Here is a 17,556-nt window from a genome sequence, read left to right on the forward strand (position 1 = left end):
CCGGCGGATGTTCACGGGAAGCGGAATATTTCGATGGGGGACGGGAGGGTGCCGTTGCCCCCCTCCGCCCGCGGTCCGGTTCCCGGGGGGGCCCGGCCCGGCCGCCCCCGCGGGCGGCGCCGCGCAGAGGCGGAAGCGGCGGCGCCGAGGCCGGGCGGCGGCGGTGGCAGAAGGTAAAAGCCGCCCGGAGCCGCCGGAGGGGACCGGGGCTGTCGCGGGCGGGGAGCGGGGGGAGGCTGCCGGGGTCTCCTCCCGCCCGGGCCGGGGGTCGGAGCGCGGGGCCGGGGGGGGCCGCGCAGGCCGGGACAGCGGAGCGCTCTCGCCCGGTGCCGCCCCGCTGATGGGATGGCGGGGCCGGGGCCCTCACGGGGCGGGTCGGCCGGGCCCGGCGCTGAAGCGGGTGGGGACGGGCGGGCACGGGCGACGACGCGGCCCGGCGGGGCCCAGGGCTGGCGGCTGGCCTCTGCTCTTTTTCCTTAAAATAAAGGCAGTCCCTTGGGCTTTCCAACCCCCTCCCAGTTCGGCTTCACGGCAGCAGGCTGGCGCCTGGCCAGACACCATGGTAATAGCAGAGGTAGAGGCCCAGAGCCTGGAGAGGGGTTGCAGGAGAGCAGCTTTCCAGTGTCTGCAGGGGCTACAGGAAAGCCGGGGAGGGACCTTTTACAAGGGGTGGTGGCTTCAAACTGGAAGAGGGGAGATTTAGCTGAGATGTGAGGCAGAAATTGTTTGCTGTGAGGGTGGTGAAGCCCCTGGCCCAGGTTGCCCAGAGAAGCTGTGGCTGCCCCATCCCTGGAGGGGTTCAAGGCCAGGCTGGACGGGGCTTGGAGCAACGTGGTGTGGTGGGAGGTGTCCCTGGCCAGGGCAGGGGGTGGCACTGGGTGGGCTTTAAGGTCCCTTCCAACCCAAACCATTCTGTGATGTCAGCAAAAAGGGCAATAATGATGATCACATATGTTACCTTAGTGCCTGGACTTGTTTTTTTTTCTGAAGCCCCCCACAAGGGTTTGACATCGAGGGGTCCCCACTGCCAAGTGGGGACTGGGCTGGGGAGGTATGTGTCAGGCTGGAAAACTGCCCAGGCACAGCAGCAAAGGGCTCCTCACCTGGGTTTTTGAGTTTCAGCTGGGAAACCTCCAGGCTCCCCAGCATCGCCAAGTGGAAACAGGCAGTGGGTGAGGAGCAGGGCCCCAGCCTGTGCAGGGAAGTGGTGCCGGGCCAGCAGGGTCCGTGCTGCAGCAATGGGAGCAGGGTGAAAGAGTGGACCTTGTTCTTCATGTGCCTCTGGGCTGTCAGGGAGCTCTCAGGCACTTGCACTGCAAAAGATGAATTGTTCTCTGGGTTAAATCTTTTAGATATGCCATGTCTGTAGTTTTCTAAGGTGTTGCTCAGATTTCTGTTACCCTCCTCCTGCAAGATGCAAGGAGATGGGTGCCCAGATCCCAAACTTCCTGGTGTTGGGGGGCTCAGACCAGACCAGGACTGCAGCGGCAGTGCATCCTCCTCTTTTTTCTTTATGAGATGCTTTTCTAGAAGGCCTGTATGATGTGGGAGGCCATGGCCTGGAAACACTCAGTCCTGCATCCCACAGGCACTCCTTGAACTCAGTGTGAATTTTATGATTTGCTGGTTATTTCCTGTATTTTCTGAACAAGTGAAAGGCTCCTGTGCTGGGCACAGTTCAAGGTTATAGTAGGGAAACAAAGTGTGCCATACATCCCAGTGTGCTGTTGGACATGCATCAAGGGATGGAATGGTTCCCAGCTCCAGCTACCACCTGGAGGACAGCCTGTCCATGGGAGGTCATCCTTCTTGGTCTGGCAGCCCCTGGTGACCAAAGACCTTCACACCCACAATCTAGGGGACATCTGAAGAGAGGGATGCTCTCCAGGCCAGCAGTTATACTGTCGGGTCAGGGCTTGCAGCCAAGGGAAGGCTGTTGGGGTTGAGCAACAGGGCAGAAAGCAGGAAGGAAGGGATGCCCGCGAGGAAGCAGCTGATGGTGTGACAGAGGTGCAAGCAAGTACTCAGGGAGGGGGCAGGACTTGGGACTGGCCCCAATTACTTGTCACTGTGATGTGATGGAAGGGCTGGCTCTGAGCGCCGCTTTCTGTGGGAGCGGTTCCGGGGGGCTTGTGGTGACCAACTCACCAGCTCAGACAGGTTGTGTACACACCAGAAAGGAGAGGTGGCCATGCCTGTCTCCTGGACTGTCAGGTGCTCTCCAGCCGCCACAGCCTCAGTCCAGCATTGCCCAGTCTAGCACAGCTTTTCTGTTCCGAGTATCTGTAGCCTGGGAGGTGTTTTGGTTCATCTTCCAAATCTGTGGGAGCAGAGCTGGGTGCAGCTGCGGTAGATGTAAGCGTTGCATTAGCTGGCCAGCGAGGAACGGGCGTGATGAGAACAGAGAGGTGGGTGTGCTGGCTTCCAGGTGATTGCTGCAAGAGGCAGGTGGTGGGAGAGGAATAATAAATGAACTGGTACATAAAGCAGAGGGATAGCCCCAAGTCTCCCACTGCGTACCTGTCCTTTAGGGAGGACAACCAGGGGACCAGGACCTCTGCCTGCAATAGGGCTTCGGTCTGTGTGAGCATGCCAGAACCAGGACTGCAGGGTGCTCCCTGCAGCACCCCAGCTATGCATCTTCAGACTTTGCCAGCTTGGCTGGGCAGGCAGAGGCATGAGGACTGAAACCCTTTGCTTCAGAGTCCCTTTGAAGCACAAAATGAACGGAAAATGAAAGCAGAGCTTTGTGAGCTGCTGAGTCTCTGGGACACCATGTCCCACTGTGCTGTGCTTTACAGAGTAACAGTAAACTCCACAAAGGTTACATTTGCTTTAACAACATCAGTACCTATTCTAGGAAATAAGGGTAAATCCCCATAATCCTGTCACGTTTATGCTCAGTGTTTGCTGTAAGCGCTCACCCGGCATCAGGCCGTCTTCCCTATGGTCTCTCAGCTCACCCGTGTGATTTTGTAGGGCTGAAGATGGCTGGCAGCTCCACTCCTTGGATCGGCAGTGCTTATCTCTTCCTCCAGTCGACATGCAAGACCATCGTTCTGCCGTCTCTCTATGAAAGCTCCCAGAAGAAACCTAGTGTGTTCAAGGCGCTGAAGCTGGCTTTAGCAGGTACCCATCCTCTCTGATATCTTGGCACACTTTCTCATCTCTTCACACAATGCCATGCCTTTCTTTAATCTCACACTCATGGGTAAGGAAAGCTGGTGTTCACTGTATTTCATAAAGACAATAAAGTGGAGCAAGTTCAGCAGAGGTCCACCAAGATGGCTGGGGGCTGGAGCACTTGTCCTGAGGAGAGGCTGAGGGAGTTGGACCTGTTCAGCCTGGGGAAGAGAAGGCTTTGGGGGACTGACCTTTACAGTGGTGCATGGGGACTGGGAGGCAACAGGCACAAATTGAAACAAGAGAGGTGGACACCAGATACAAGGACAAACATTTTCCCCATGAGGACAAGTCAAGCACTGGCTCAGAGCGACTGTGTATTCTCCATCCTTGGAGTTTTTCAAAACGGGACTGGATAAAGCCCTGAGCAACTTGGTCTGACCTCAGAGCTGACCCCGCTTCACATGGGAGGTTGGGCTACAGACTTCCTGGGCTTCCTTCCAACTTGAACTATCCTGTGAGTTATCCTACTTTATGAATGTTTGTTTAAACCCATTTATGTGAGAGGAGAAAAGATTGCAGTGGCTGTGAAAGAAGATTTAATTGCTGTCTTTATACCACCACAGAAACATGATTTTTGCTTTGAGAAGACGATTTTTAAAATTAGTGATAGCCAGTTCAAGTTCTTTTCCGATATCAACAGGCACAATTACATTTGCTTCAGCTGTATGTAGACCTATTTACATAAAAAAGGACTTGAGATACAAATGGCCATAAAACTGCGTTTCTCTATCCACCCTTGCACCAAGCTGACTGCAGAATAATAGTAATTTGCAGAGTTTATCATACTTGCCTAGAATGACTCTCATGGCGTTCTTTACCTGTCATAGAGCTGAACCTATATTGTTTAATTGGGCTTGTGTAACTATTCTGTGATTTCTTCTGGCAATCACGAGTCAAGCCAAGTCAGCTAGTTTATCCAGTACAGGCCTGCTCATCTCACAGCTTGGTCCAAAGATGTGAAGCAGCAGGAAGCCTGACACAGTTGTCCCGTTAGGCTCGATTTATGGCTGCTTTGTGTTACTGGAATGTAAATCTCCTCACACATTTAAAGGAAAGCCCACAAAAACGCTAAATCCTACCATGGTCGTTCAGACCTAAGAAGGACATGAAATCTGACACTGGCTGAAGTTTCATGAAGAACTACGTGCAAAGTCCTCTCTTTTGAGGTAGCTTTAAGCTGTGTTTTACACCGTTCATAAAGGTTTCCATGTCTGTGCAGCTTTTCCCCTCCCCAGGCCTCTTACCCTGTTACGGAAGCTTTTGTTTAACCACCACTCACGAAAAACAAAGCACGAAGGAAGCGATAAAAAGGCATTTCTGGTCAGCCACAGTGCATTAAAGTGCCTTTCCTAGGTGCTTAGCCCTGTGTCCCAGTTACACATCTGGTCCAAACTAGACTTTGTGATGCAACCAGGATTCAGTAACCCACCGTTAGATGATATACTTTTAAATGGCAGGTCACTTGTCCTGCCTAATGTGGAGCACGTAAGACTGTTTTGCCTTGGGATTGCCCTCCAAGCATGTCTAACTAATGCCATGAGGTTTGGTTTAGAAGCACCTGATGTAGTAGTGCCTGTCTGACCTGGTACCTCCGTAGGGCCCTGTGTGAGGGCAGGCCAGGAGGTTAATTTGGGTCCAGAAGCAGTACAGCCAGCCTCCCACAGCCCTCTGCTGCAAAAGAGAGAAAAACACATACTCTAAACTGTCATCATCAGCATATAAAATCCCTGTGGTGACAAGGTCAATGTGCACAGCTAATCAAATTTTAATTTTGCTGGGAGAAGGAAGAATGAAGGCCTGGACAATTTCTGTTGTCCATTTTGCTCACATTCCCCCAGCACTAATGTTGGAGGGTACATCCCTGGCTGCTTCTTGCTTAGATTTTACCATGAATTAATTCTCTGTGCAAAAGAGCTTAACAAGTCAAGGCCCAGACTCAAGCAACCTAGTTCCTGTGGCTGGATCTATCATTTTCTGTTTGTGGGATGTATTGAAGGCTCAGAGACAGCAAAAAGTTAGCTCTGGGCACGGGGTGGAGAGGAAATGCTGGGTCTTTTTCCAGGACCTTCATCATTGCATAAAACTCCAGTCACACGAACTGAAATCTGACTGAGCACTGGGCTGAACTATGCACTTTCATCTTTAAAACTTTCCTGTGCTACCGGTTTAGCGTAACCATTTCTGTCCTGGAAATGGAACCTCCAACTTAAAACCTCCCCTAATAAACAGTGTTGAGATAATTACCTGGAGTGTAGTACCATGAAGCTTCAGCTGGACACCATACTTCATGGGGATTGATGGTGGCAGGACAGCAAAAACTTAATCCTTTCCTCTTGGTTTTACATACAGGTTTTTCTTCCCAGAGGACTTTATCACAGAGAGAAGAGAATTCAAAAGCTGCTCCATTGCAGGCTTGGTGGTGGATGGGAGTGGGTCTGGGTTGTCTGTCTCATGCCTGGATAGTGACTCTGCTCACTTCTCCCTGCCAGACTCCACCGGCAGTGTGAATGGTGTGGACATGCTCAAAGTGCACTGCAGCCACCCGCACCTGATAGTGCAGCTCAAGTTCTGCAAGCAGGAGAACTGCCGCCGGTTCCTGCAGAGTTACCGGGAAGGAGCGCTCCAGGAGTCCCTCCAGAATCACCTCCAGCTCTCCTTGGCCATGACCACAGTGCCTCTTGAAATGGAGCTGAAGGCTGGCAACGAGCACCTCGACAGCATGCTGAAGGATGAGGATCGCTGCCTGGAGTGCATCTACAGAGAAAAGGTGAATGGGAGAGGGAGGGAGGGCAGGCAGCAGCGAGGAGCGGTAGCGCAGGACTCAGGAAGGTGGGTGCAAATCTTGCTCTGCTGCAGCGTGCTGGGTTGTTGACTTCTCCATCCTTCCATTTGCAACTGTAATATGGAGAAACAGCTCTGCCCTTCCCCAGACTCCAGAAAAGACCCAGAAAAGTGCAGTTTTCTGGAAGGACAACAGAGTTACCTAAAACAGCCTACAGAGATTCTGCTGAATCACTGTGGTTTCTGTGTCTAACAGTAAGTGTGGCTGTTGTCACCACTAAGACGAGGAATTACAGAAGGTGCAGTTGAGAGCACAAGCAAGCGTGCCTAGATACACCTGTGAGGCAGGCAGAGAGGACAGCAGTCCTGTGTGGAACCGTCACTGCTCAGCACCTTCCTCCCCCGCTTCACACACCACCTCCTTTGAGAGTAGCAGTGGTAACTGCACCTAGAAATGAGCGTGAGCACAGTCTGCACATTATGCCAACAACGTGGGACAGAGTGGGGACACACAGCATCTGCTGCCAGCAGGAGTAGGCCGCCCTTCTGAAGGCAAAGTCTCTTCCCTCAGGGGTGATATCTAACGTCTAGCTCATCACACGCTTTGGCACTGGCACTCTAATCCTACTAGCAAAAGCAGTGAGATCTTGTCATCTCACCACAAAAGCAAGGCACTTGACATGATTACACTTGTTGCCTTTCTCCTCTCCTCTTTTTTCCCACCTGGAACTAGCAATACCTTATAGCTCTGGTTTCCTCGAGGTGGTCCTGAGAAATAGGTAGTCATCATCTATTTGGGAAGATTAGGTACAAGAGTGTGTTTTGCCAGGTTGCTTTTCTGTAAGGACAGAGAATGAAACGCAAACCTTTCAGCCCTGGACCAAACAACACGTGATGTCCCATACCCTGTCAGCTTCTGCTTGCTGCTCCCTCCCTCTGCTGAACCAGCTGAACTGGGCAAAAGAGGTGGGCTTATTCTCAGTTCCCCAAAACTGACTCAGTCTGACTCTGCCTACCAGTGGAGCGGTCACAAAGATGACAGTACAGCACAGCCGTCACTGGCTGTGGCAGTGCTGGGTACCTGCTGTACGTGAGCTGAACACTAGACTGAGTCACAGCACTCGCCAAGTGACTCTTCCCATGTGCTTTACCTGCTTTACTCCTTTTCTTATTACCTGCTTTTTGGAGGTCAGGCTAATTTTCTCTTGGTTAGTGAGGAAAAACTGGCTTGGTGAGGATCCAGGTAACAAAGGGGCAAAAAGAGAGAAGGCGGGTAGCAGGAGCTGCCTGCTTTGGTGGCCCAGAGCTGTTGGGATCAGGTCACCCTATTCTGTGGGTCTGCCCCTCATGTGCAGTAAGTCAGAGAAGCCACGCTGCCTGTGATGCGCCCTAATTCTCGCAGAGGGCCGCTGAAAATAAACATGGACTAGTAGCAGTTTTGCGCAACTTGTAAGCGCACTGCTGCATGTGGGAAACCTGGGAGGGGCAGACTGCCTATTTCATATCACATTACCAATGCAGATTCACACATTTACAGCCAGAACTCCACTAGACCATCTCACTTGGTCAGTTCACAGGCAATAGCTGTCTCATTGCTCCTCTCATGGCATGATCATCTGAAGCTGCACCTTCCAGCTAAGCATCTACAGCTTTGCGAGGGGGTGAACCTGGCACAAATCACTGACGACGCTGTTTGCCTTACAGCCTGACCGCCTGCGGGATGAGGAGATCTCAGAGCTGGAGGAATGCCTCAAGAGCCTGATTGTTCACCAGAGCATCAACAACAATACGGCTGTAAAAGGCTGCGCCTCTCTGAACGCCCCATCTCTACCTTGTCCTTCTCAAGGCAGCTCCCTTTCCCCACAAGTCACCTTCATCTTTCAGGGACAACACTTCGGTGAGTAGCTAGAACTGACCAAGAGAGCCCTTGGTCTTCCTCACTGCAGAGCCCAAAAGGGAGAATTAACATGACTACATTGGGGTCTACCTTAGATAAATCAAGGATTTCCCAGCATCCCATAAGGAAGGAATTACAGTAGTCCTAAGATACTGCCACACTGCTTCAGATCAGGCCTCAACCTGTTTTCTTGCTGGGGTGGCGCAGAACCAGATGCTTCAGGCTCTGTGTCTCTTCCAAGTTCCTCACATTTTAAAACTCTTTAATACTGAAGAGTACAGCGTAGTTCTCTTCTTCCACATCATTTGGTTGAGGTGAATTAATAGCATAGGTTGGGATCAGACTGGGAAGGTTACTACGGACACCATCAGCCCTGCTTGCAGCCATCTGTACGCTGGCTTTCTACAGAGAGCTTTCAGATAGTCTCACATAGCAATTCTAGCTTGAGATCAGCTGGGTCATTTCTGAGTGTGCTTAAGCTGTGTAAGCAGTCTCCAGTACTAAACGGCCAAGGAGAGAGCTCCTGTCTGCATTTCAGTATTTTGAGGATACTTGGGTAGGGAACAGGAGACTGGGTCAGAAAGGCCTTGCCAAGTTGCTTTTGAAAGGCTGAAACAAATAAAGAGGATGTCCCTCGGAAAAAAAAAAAAACGGGCTCTGGCAAACCACAGGACAGTCCCATCCTGGGGGGAGGGGAAAAAAAAAAAAAAAAAAGGAAGATACTCTGATCTTGTGCGAGGATTTCAGAAGGGAAATGGCCTGAGCAAGGCAGAGAGCTCAGATGTGCCAGGGCAGATGGCTGTGAGCAGCGAAGTGCCTCACCATGTGCTACAGTTTGCCACCCAAGGCACCAGCACTGCCCCAGGGGATGGCAGACTAAGTGGAGAGCGGGCACGTCCAGCTCATACGCAGGGAGCAGGGACACCCCAAGCGGTGAGGCTTACTCCAGCTGATTTTCCCTTTCTAGTGGAGGCGGAATGCCATCAGAGCCTTCCTGTGTCACAGAGCATTCCATGCCATCACAGCCCGGTGTGCAGGACCCCTGGCCCATGGCGGGGCAGTCCCTTTAGCTTCACTGCTCTTGCACTTCTGCAGACCTTGGACTGGTCCAAGCTGCATCACATCAGCCATGAAAGCCCTCTGTTTTACCTGCCCTCTGTCTCTTTCAGCCAACAGAACGCTTACACCAGACGACCACCAGAAATTTGCCAAGCTCGTGTCCAAGAAATGGAAGCAAGTGGGTCGCTCTTTGCAGAAGAACTGCCGGGCCCTGCGTGATCCTGTCATTGATAACCTGGCCCTTGAATATGACCGAGAGGGACTATATGAACAAGCCTATCAGCTGCTTCTCAGATTTATCCAGTCGGAGGGGAAGAAGGCCACAATAGCGCGGCTGATCGCAGCCCTGGAAGAAAATGGTCTCATCAGCTTGGCTGAGGAGCTCTTGGGCCTCCATTCCAATGAGGACTGCTCCTAGAGCCCGAAGGGTAGTGGCATTGCTAAGAGCTTCCTTGCTTTAGCTAGTGTACAAGACTGCTGCAGTGTCTGGGAATGTAAAGCCCTGAAAATCACCGCAGGATTCCATCTAGATGGGAATGCCCGGGGAGAGGTTCTGTGCTCGCAGAAGCCAGCACGGACCTCTGCCGTTCCTTATTTCATTCTGTTTCTAGAAGTCCACGTTACCTTCCCGTGAACTGGTGAGAGAGGCTTTCAGCCTGACTTCCTTCAGGACTGGAATGTCGCAGGGAAGCAGCCAGACAGTTAGAGAGGCCTAGGGGAGGGTGCGGAGAGGAGAAGAGCAAGGAAGGCATTTCAGAGAATTTCTCTAGGACGCAGACAACACCAGTGCATCTCAGGCTGTGGCCCAGGGCTGTCACCTGAAGAGCTGCAATATATTTTTTATATGTAAGATATTTGTGCCCTCAGGCATGACATCAAGCAAAGACAGAGGGGAAATTAAGGAAAAGCAAATTTTATATTATTATACTTCTTCGTTCTTCAAACGAGGAACATCTGTGGCAAGTGCATCTGTCTCCTGCCCTGCTCTAGTACAGCTCCTTCCCACCTCTCACCACCCGAAGGTTTCCCTTTTACCTGGGACAGTCATAATTTCCCACAGGGCAGACCATTGCTGCTGGAGAACAAATTTCAGGCACTGAACAAGCCCTATGGGCAAAGACAAATTCAGAGAATGATTCCCAGCTTTTTCTGGACCATGGTGGACAAGAATATATTGACTACATCGCGCCTGGCTCTTTCCCACCAGCCCCGAGGGAGCCTGCATCCGTGAAAAGAAAAACACCACAGAGCTGGAAGGAAAACAGCCTCGTAGTCAGCAAGGTACCTGTGGAGCGCAGATTGGAACTGCTGCTCTAAGATGTGTCACAGCATCAAGTGCCATCCTGACCCCAGGCCACAGAGCTGGGCAGTCGCCTCTGACCGGCCAGCTGGCTAGTGCCTTCGCCCACTTCTTAACTTCTGCCTGCGGAGTCCCCGCAGAGGACAGCTCACGCCATCGCGCCTCACCAGCGCCGGGATTTGCACAGAGCCTTTCCCTGGCAGTGTCGTCACTGTGTGACAATTGGGCATCAGCCGCCGGATTTACCTGCCCTGGTTTTGAGGGTTAAAAATGGCTTCAAGGACAAAGCACCCAAACCCCGGGGCTGGCTCGTGCTCTTAGTTCCTGTGGGAGAAGCCGACCCTCTGCTGGTATGGTTGATGCAGATGGCAACAAGCAGTGTTTACACCTTTGCCCCTAACAAAGCACAGAGCAACAAGTATCTAGCATGACATGGGTCCCACGAAGCACAACAGCAGCTTGATTACCTTTGAGTTATTCCCTGCGCTTTCCTGATACGGTTTTACTTATCCTTTTTCATTAATTCTATCCCACTTTGCCCTTCCCATCTGTGGGAATAGCCAGTGGGCCTTGGAAATTATTTCAGCTGCAGAGGGCGGCTCTGCCAGCACACAAAGCCTGCGTGTGCAGGCAAGTATCAGGCCACCGGCAGATGTGTTAGGACCAGCTTTTAGACAGGCAAGCCCTGACGGCCTTTTAAACGTCAGCTCACATCTTAATCCTTCCTGGAGTCAAAGGTCTAATTCAATAAGGAGGGACACAACATGGGATTCAGGTGTGGGCTCGGATCCAAGCTCCAGGGGCTGGTACTGCTCCCTCAGCTTCTGCTAAAACGCATGCTGTGAGCACCACCTGACTGAAGGCCCGGATCAGGAGGATTTAGATGGCCAGCTCGCACCCAGTTGGGGTCCACGTGCCCCAGATGTGCTGAACATCGCATTCCCCAGCGTAATCCTGAGGAACCTGGCTTTTTTCTGCGGATTGGAATCCCCAAGATCATGTGCACAGTGTGGAAAGGAAATGGAGGGGAGTCAGAGATGGGGAGAACGTTTCCAGGGTGTGAATCTGTTTCCATCTTGCCCTTAGCTTCAAAGGAAGCAGGACTTCATGCAGGCACCATCTCCACAAAGGCTGTGGCCCCACGGCATTTTATTAAGCCATTCTATGTCACTGCTGTTGCAGTCTCATCTCCCCCATTCCTGCTCCGTGTCCTGCCCTCTCCCGTATAGCAGTACCAGTGCTCTTCCCAGAAGGAAGCAGTCATCTTCTCTCTGACAGTTTTGCTTTCGGGACCAGCACAGCACTGCTGACGGCAGTTAGTTTAGGCTGCTGTGGAACCATACCTCAAAGTATTTAGCTTTCCTGCCAGATCCCAGCTGGGGAACTCTGGCAGCAACACACCTGGCAAATGGTATTTTTTTTAAAAAAAAAAAAAAACCACAAAAAAAAAAAACAACAGAAAAACCACAACATCAGAAACTTGAAAATTACTTTAACAGCAAGAGGGTTTGCTCTTGATTTTGCAAAAATGATTTTTTTTTAGAAGACAAGGTCATATGCATAGCCTGTCTCCTTTGTAATGAACATTTCTAAGCTCTCAGGCTAGCTACTCATGTGCACAACTTTCATATACAGTTATAAGCCAGCCACTGAGTAGTGAGAACTTCTTGCTTTTCTAGTGTCTGTTAATGCTCAGAATGAGAAAGGCTTATTATTCAGCATCTGCTTCGAGCCCAGAAAACGTCTTTGCTCTTATTACTGTCTTAGAGAGGACTTAGCATGAATGTGTTTTTTTTTCCTTAATGCAAACCTCGTGCATTTTATTCCTCTGCCAGCAATTGGCATATGTGTTTCCTCTTACTCACAGATTCCCTCTCAAAAGTGCCATTAAGTGCTGGAGCTCCTGGCAGCCTTTCTGGAATATCGTCGTCTTTAACAGCATTCACAGGTGCCTTCATTGCGGAGACTCGAAGAAAAAGGGTTTTCCAGTGATATTCCGTGATGGAATTATCTTGAGCACATGGCATGGTTTGGGACCATAGCAGTAGCTGTTTCATACCTTCTTTTCCATGATTGGTCATCATCATCATTAGATTCAATGAAAAATTGATTCTGTTCTCAAGCGGATTCCTTTCCTGCTAAAAAGAGTAGGGTTTTTTAGTATTATCTGGCACAAACATAGAGAGAGACAATTTTCACAGAAGCCTTAGAATGAAACGGATCACAATTGGATCACGATGTCATTTGCATTGATTTGGCATTTGCCCGGGGCTTGACTCAGAATTTCTTTCTGTTTTACCCAGAAGATTTTACAGCGGTTTTACACCAGTGTGCAAAGACAGGGGAACTTGCATCACGCAGGGAAGGAAGAGGCGCTCAAAGGAAAAAAAAAAAACAAAACCCAAAAACATTAGCAGAGGTTTCTTGAAGAACTTAGAGGCGTGTCTTTACCTCGGATAGTAACGCAATGAGCGGAACTAGAGGAGGAGCTGGGTGTTGGGGATTCTTGCCGATATACCACAGACTCAGCGCTGTGTGCTAGACCAAGGGCTAGAATAAGCACCCCCGGTGTCACGCCACTGGAAGGGGAGCGCACATGCGCTTTCTTCCTTGCAAAGTTAGCTGTGCACATACTGCACCTACTCAGATGCCAGGCACGCAAGCGACGCTCCCTTACTACTATTTATACCGATGAGCTAACGTCTAGCGTGGGAGATAAGCCATGGGCAGCGCTGCTGCTGGTGGATTTGGCCTTATCCCATAACAACTCTTCCCTACCTTTAAGATAAGTCTGGAAAACAAAAAAAAAAAAAAAAAAAAAATATTTTCAGGGGGGCTGGTGTTTCAGAATCAAACATGTAGCAAACCAGCACACGATATTGAAAGCAACTAAAGATGCTAATCAGTTGCATATAAAAAAAATGAAATAGACAAAGTCTGAAACAAACCACAGAAACCAGGCCCAAATGTGCTTACGGGAAGGCACCCAAGAGGGCTTTTTTGTGGTACAGATTGTTTTTGTAGTTTTAGCAGTGTTTCAGATTTGAAGGAGGCTCCTTTCGGTCTGCCAGAAAGAACAAAAGATCCATCCGAAGGAGAATTTGAATGATTTGTTTTGGCATAGCTGGGCTACAGCGCTCACGTGGGTGACAACAGAGGGGAGAGTGAAAGTTAAAGCGCTCCCTGTGACGTGAGGCATCTGACAGGAGTCGAGCTGAGAGGCTGCCCTGATAGAAAACTGTCACCAAGGAAAAAATGCCAAACTGCCCTGGAGGGCAGAGGCGGTGAAAGACTGACATTAACCCTCTTCGATGCTTGTTAAAAACACACCATCGATAAATTCACCTGCTGAAGAGGAGGACGCGCCATCACGGCAGGTAGGGAAGGTCATTTCTTCCAGCAGCTTCAGTTCTCACGTGCCACAGCTGCTGACAGCAGACCGGTCTGTCAGGTGAGAACAGTACCTGACTCAAAAATAAGGAAAGGGTTCAGGATTATTGATTGGAAGCACTTAAAAATTATGAGCCTGACCTGAAAGAAATCATAACATTTTCTTCCATATTTTCATAGCAAGTCAAATTAAAAACAAATGCCAATCGCTCACAGGAACGCTTTCCAGGTTTCCGTTTTCAGCTTCGGCCCTACCATGGAAGGGATGGATACCTGGATTGTTTTTCATGCAAAAATGTCACAGCACTGCAGGTTACAGGGCTTTATGAAAAAGTCCGAGCCTCCAGGTAAGACAGTTTGCTGGAGTTTCAAAGCTGGGGAGTCTCAGAACTGTATCCGTTTCAAAATCTAGAGGAAGCTGAAGCAGAAAACAGAATATACTTTGCACCACTGTCAAGATATAGAAAACATAAGGCCAAAAAAGCGTGGAGGCTCAGAGCTGAGGGAAACTGCTTGTTCCGAGAAGGCCTAGGTGCTTGGTGTGGACACTGCTCCAGACAAAGCTCTTTTCCCAGCGTGAGGAGATGGTGGGGCGTTTCCTTACCTCTTAATTTTGCCATTCATTTCAAAATCCGCTTCAGCATTGCGAAGCCGTCCTGCTGCTGGGGTCTCCCCTCTGAGGTCCCAAAAGGCCCCTCAGAGCCACCTCCGAGTCGCAGCCCAGCGGCCGCCCGCAGCCTCTGACACCACACTGAGCCTGCGCAGCAAGGAGGGGCCTCCAGTTCACTTAAACCGACCCATTTCATTTAGCGGAGAATTCTGGTATAGCCGTGTACCCCTGGCGTTGTACACCTGAAACCCAGGCGGTACTGGAGTGGGAGTCACGAGGGTTGCTTCAGTCTAACCCACGTACTGGAGCGCGTACATGGAACTGGTGAGATGCAGCCCTGGGTCTGGCCTTTTGTCTTCTGTAGGGAGGTGGGTGACGCAATTTAAGGTACGGTGAGGCAATTTAAGGCCTAGAGTCAAAAATTGTAATTTTTTTTTTTTCTCCTCTGGATTGAATTTTAAAGCCACTGAAGGAATTTGGCCATACATCCCTAACTGAAATCTGTAGGAGATATGTGGTTAAGTCCCTTAGTCATCAGTGGAAAAATCCCTTGCTGACCTTTTAATTCCAAATTTCCGTGATACTCAGCAGCATATCTGGATCAGCCATCTACAGCTATGGACTGCAGTGCCATGGATACTCAGGTCTGGGACATTCAACCTCCAAGCAATTGTCTTTTATAGAAAAAAAAAAAAAAAAGCACTTTGGTCTATTTTTCCCCCCCATTCTTTTTTATAAATAAAGATATACTTTTGATGAAAAGTGCCTCAGAGACTTTCACTGAACACTCAACGCAGTATTAAGAAAGGGTTTCGGTGAAGTTGTGGCCGCGTTGGCTTTCACCAGCTCTTGGAGGAGCATCCGGCCAAAGCGTCCGGGTGCACAACGGGGCCCTGCCTCAAATCACACGTTTTTACTGATGCGCCAAGGCCGGTGCCCCACCTGCGAGTTAACGGCTCCGGTTTCACATCGAAACCAAGCTAAGCCACCACATTTGTTCAGTTATCGCTTTGATGGGCCTTTTTTTGCAAACACGGCCAGAAGGGGAGGTTTGTCCCAAAGTGGTACGTGGCAGAGCTCCCCGTGTTTCTTTCGATGCCGTTCTGTATCTGGTACTCCTCCGAGGCCACGGCATCGCTGAAACCGGGGTGCCCTCGCTATTAGTGAGCTTTCTCACAGGGCTGCCTGCCCCGTAGCTGGGGAGCTGTGGAGCTTGGATGTTAAATCTTCTCCAGCAGCTTTGCAGAGGAAGCCACTGCCTGACCTGACAGTTGAACCCGGAGAAATTCCTTTTGCCGGGAACTCGAGCAGAGCAGTATTTCGTCCCGATTCACTTACATCTCAGACAGCACTTGAAAAACCACAAGATCAGCCCTTCTTTATTTTCCACCATGGCCTGATGCCTGCGGGAATACAGTGCCGGGGAGCGGGGCTCTGCCCTGCAGCGGGTGGAAGGACTTTTGGCACGTGGCACACTTAAAGCCATGCACCAACACACCAACCCATGTGAACGGGGCTGACCTACGCATAAGGGTCAACAAGAGAACTGACCCAAACTTGGAAGATGGAGTGACATGCCATGGGACAGACCTTTGCTGGCAGGGAAATGAAGGAATCGGCTGTGCGTGGGTGCCCCAGGGAACAAGGTACAGGTGAGACAGCAACCAACTGGAAGCATCAGGAGAAAAGTCCTGCACCTCCCAAGGTCCCTGCACGGCTCTCCGAGCCACGGCAGCCACAAAGGCACCCCCTGGCAATGAAAGCCTCTTTTACCACTCTCACCCCGTGGGAAAAGGCAAAAAGGGTAGCGGGTCCCAAAACCTGGGTGGGGGAACGCAGTGGAAATACCCGCTGCGAGTCCCCGGCGGTTTCAGGGAGCAGCCCTCCTCGCTCCGCTGCCAGCCCCTCCGAGCCAAGGCGGACACACGGCTCTGCTGCTCCCCTCCCTCCGCGGCCATCACGCACCTCCTTTGGGAGGAGGGGTGAAAACCAGCGCGGGACTGCTGCTGCAGAGCGGGGTCAACCTACCTTGGGCTGGCACGGGGAAAGCGTGAGGCCGAGTAACATTTACAGCCGAGGTTTTTGATCAGCTGCGGATCAGGAAGAAACAGCTTTCCCAGCCTGGAGCACCCCAACGCAGGGCCCGAGGGCTGCTCAGCAGGAGCCCCTCCCTGGGACAGCTTTTCACGGTGACGTTGGCTTCTATAAAGCAAAAACATTTGAGCTGAAATTAAAAATACATCAAAAAAGCGCAGACACTTACAAACAAAAACATTTTTGCATTATGTTTAAAAACCGGTTGGGTGTCTGTGAAAACAACAGAGTGGATCCAAACCTGGGTTTATCACAAGTTCACTGTAAACGAAAAACTTTGCCCAATAAAGGGGCCGTGGCCAGGGCCCTCCCCAGCCTCTTGGCCTCCGTTAGAGGAATAAAGGGTGTTGTTTCCATAGGAAACGCTATCAGTCAGCTGGCAAGTCAGCTGCGATGACACTTTAGATTTGGCTCCAAATAAAAATGTTTTGTTTTGAAGTAATTCAAATTAAATGGGGGGGAGGGGGGGAGAAAGTGGGGGCGGGTTTTTTTCTTTTGTTGGGTGTTTTGGGAGATTTGGGAGGGACCCTCGTATCCATCTTCAGCCTCGGCACCACTCGGCGCCCGCCTCCGCCCGCTGCTTCCCGGCTAGGAAACAAAGAAACCAACCCCCAAGTGGATTTTCCTTCTGAGCTGAACCCAACCTCAATTTCTAATTCGGAGCCTTCGCAGAGAGAAAGCAAATAATCCCCAGGGAATTTAAAATAAAAATAAAAATAAAAATTTCACAATTTCACAAGCCAAATTGTAAAAAAAGAGACAGAAAAATTAGTACGTTTCCTATTGAAAAATGTTACAGTAAAAAAAAAAAAAAAAAAGACACTTTTGTGGTTACTTTTAAGCAGTAAAACAGCAGAACTGATGGAAGTCCCCAACCCGGCTCCACGCTCAGCCCTCGACACTTTGGTGCTGTCTCTCTCCCGCAGGGTACGGATGATCATGGGCTGAGGGATTGAAAGAAAAAGGCAAATTATAAATAAAAAATTAAAAGAAAAAAAAAAAAGAAGAGAAAAATTAGTAAGTTTCCTGTTGAAAAGCATTACAGAAAAAAAAAAACCAAAAACACACAAAAAACAAACGAGCCTTTTTTGTGGGTTGTTATTTTTAACCGGTAAAACAGCCGAACGGGTGGAAGAGCCCGGCCTGGCTCCGCGCGCGCCCTCGAGGCCCTCCCCGGGGCGCGGGTGGCCGAGGGCTGCGTGGGGCTGGCTCCCACCCGCGCTCCCCAGCCCCGACCAC

The 17,556-nt window shown here is 50.5% G+C and overlaps 1 protein-coding gene across 1 annotated transcript; it reads left to right on the forward strand.

The window, feature by feature from the left end:
* Nucleotides 1-7: 7 nt before the first annotated feature.
* On the forward strand, nucleotides 8-11,710 carry TRADD (TNFRSF1A associated via death domain). Its single transcript, XM_074583227.1, has 5 exons — nucleotides 8-173; nucleotides 2,980-3,129; nucleotides 5,676-5,953; nucleotides 7,672-7,864; nucleotides 9,034-11,710. The coding sequence occupies exons 1-5, from the start codon at nucleotides 8-10 to the stop codon at nucleotides 9,339-9,341; spliced, it is 1,095 nt and encodes a 364-aa protein (XP_074439328.1). The 3' UTR covers nucleotides 9,342-11,710.
* The last annotated feature ends 5,846 nt before the right edge of the window (nucleotides 11,711-17,556 follow it).

The sequence above is a fragment of the Larus michahellis genome, chromosome 4 (assembly GCF_964199755.1).
Source record: "Larus michahellis chromosome 4, bLarMic1.1, whole genome shotgun sequence".
NCBI classification, from domain to species: Eukaryota; Metazoa; Chordata; class Aves; order Charadriiformes; family Laridae; genus Larus; species Larus michahellis.